This window comes from Eurypyga helias, unplaced genomic scaffold, assembly GCF_000690775.1.
Source record: "Eurypyga helias isolate BGI_N326 unplaced genomic scaffold, ASM69077v1 scaffold35874, whole genome shotgun sequence".
NCBI classification, from domain to species: domain Eukaryota; kingdom Metazoa; phylum Chordata; class Aves; order Eurypygiformes; family Eurypygidae; genus Eurypyga; species Eurypyga helias.
The window spans coordinates 6,257-6,617 of NW_010248781.1; the positions used below are offsets into that span (position 1 = coordinate 6,257).

The window sequence follows — 361 nt, forward strand, 5'->3', positions numbered from 1 at the left end:
TACTCCTCCTCTTCATGTCAGACCTGTTTTTCCACGTCCGTTTCCCCTTTATCATTTCTCTCCCTCCAGTTTCTGTTCCATAAAGCTGAACCCCTCTTGGGTCTCCCCCTCCGCAGGGAACTCGGGGGAACCCAGTCCTGCCCCCTCGGAGCGCGCGTCCGGCGCGCTCCGGCAGCAGAGCTCCACGCCTCCAGCCGAATATTCCCCCTCACCTTCCCCTTTTTCCCAATGTTTAGGTCTCGAAAGCCTCTTCGGAGCTGATGAATTACTGCGAGCAACATGCCAGGAACGACCCGCTGCTGGTTGGCGTGCCCGCTTCCGAGAATCCCTTTAAGGACAAAAAGCCTTGCATCATCCTATA

At 56.5% G+C, this 361-nt stretch overlaps 1 protein-coding gene across 1 annotated transcript; it reads left to right on the forward strand.

Annotated features, from left to right (window-relative positions):
• Nucleotides 1-236: 236 nt before the first annotated feature.
• On the forward strand, nucleotides 237-356 carry LOC104509291 (guanine nucleotide-binding protein G(I)/G(S)/G(O) subunit gamma-7; the record flags this gene model as incomplete). Its single annotated transcript, XM_010151178.1, has 1 exon — nucleotides 237-356. A coding segment is annotated over one exon (120 nt), but the record flags the coding sequence as incomplete, so codon positions are not given.
• Nucleotides 357-361: the final 5 nt, after the last annotated feature.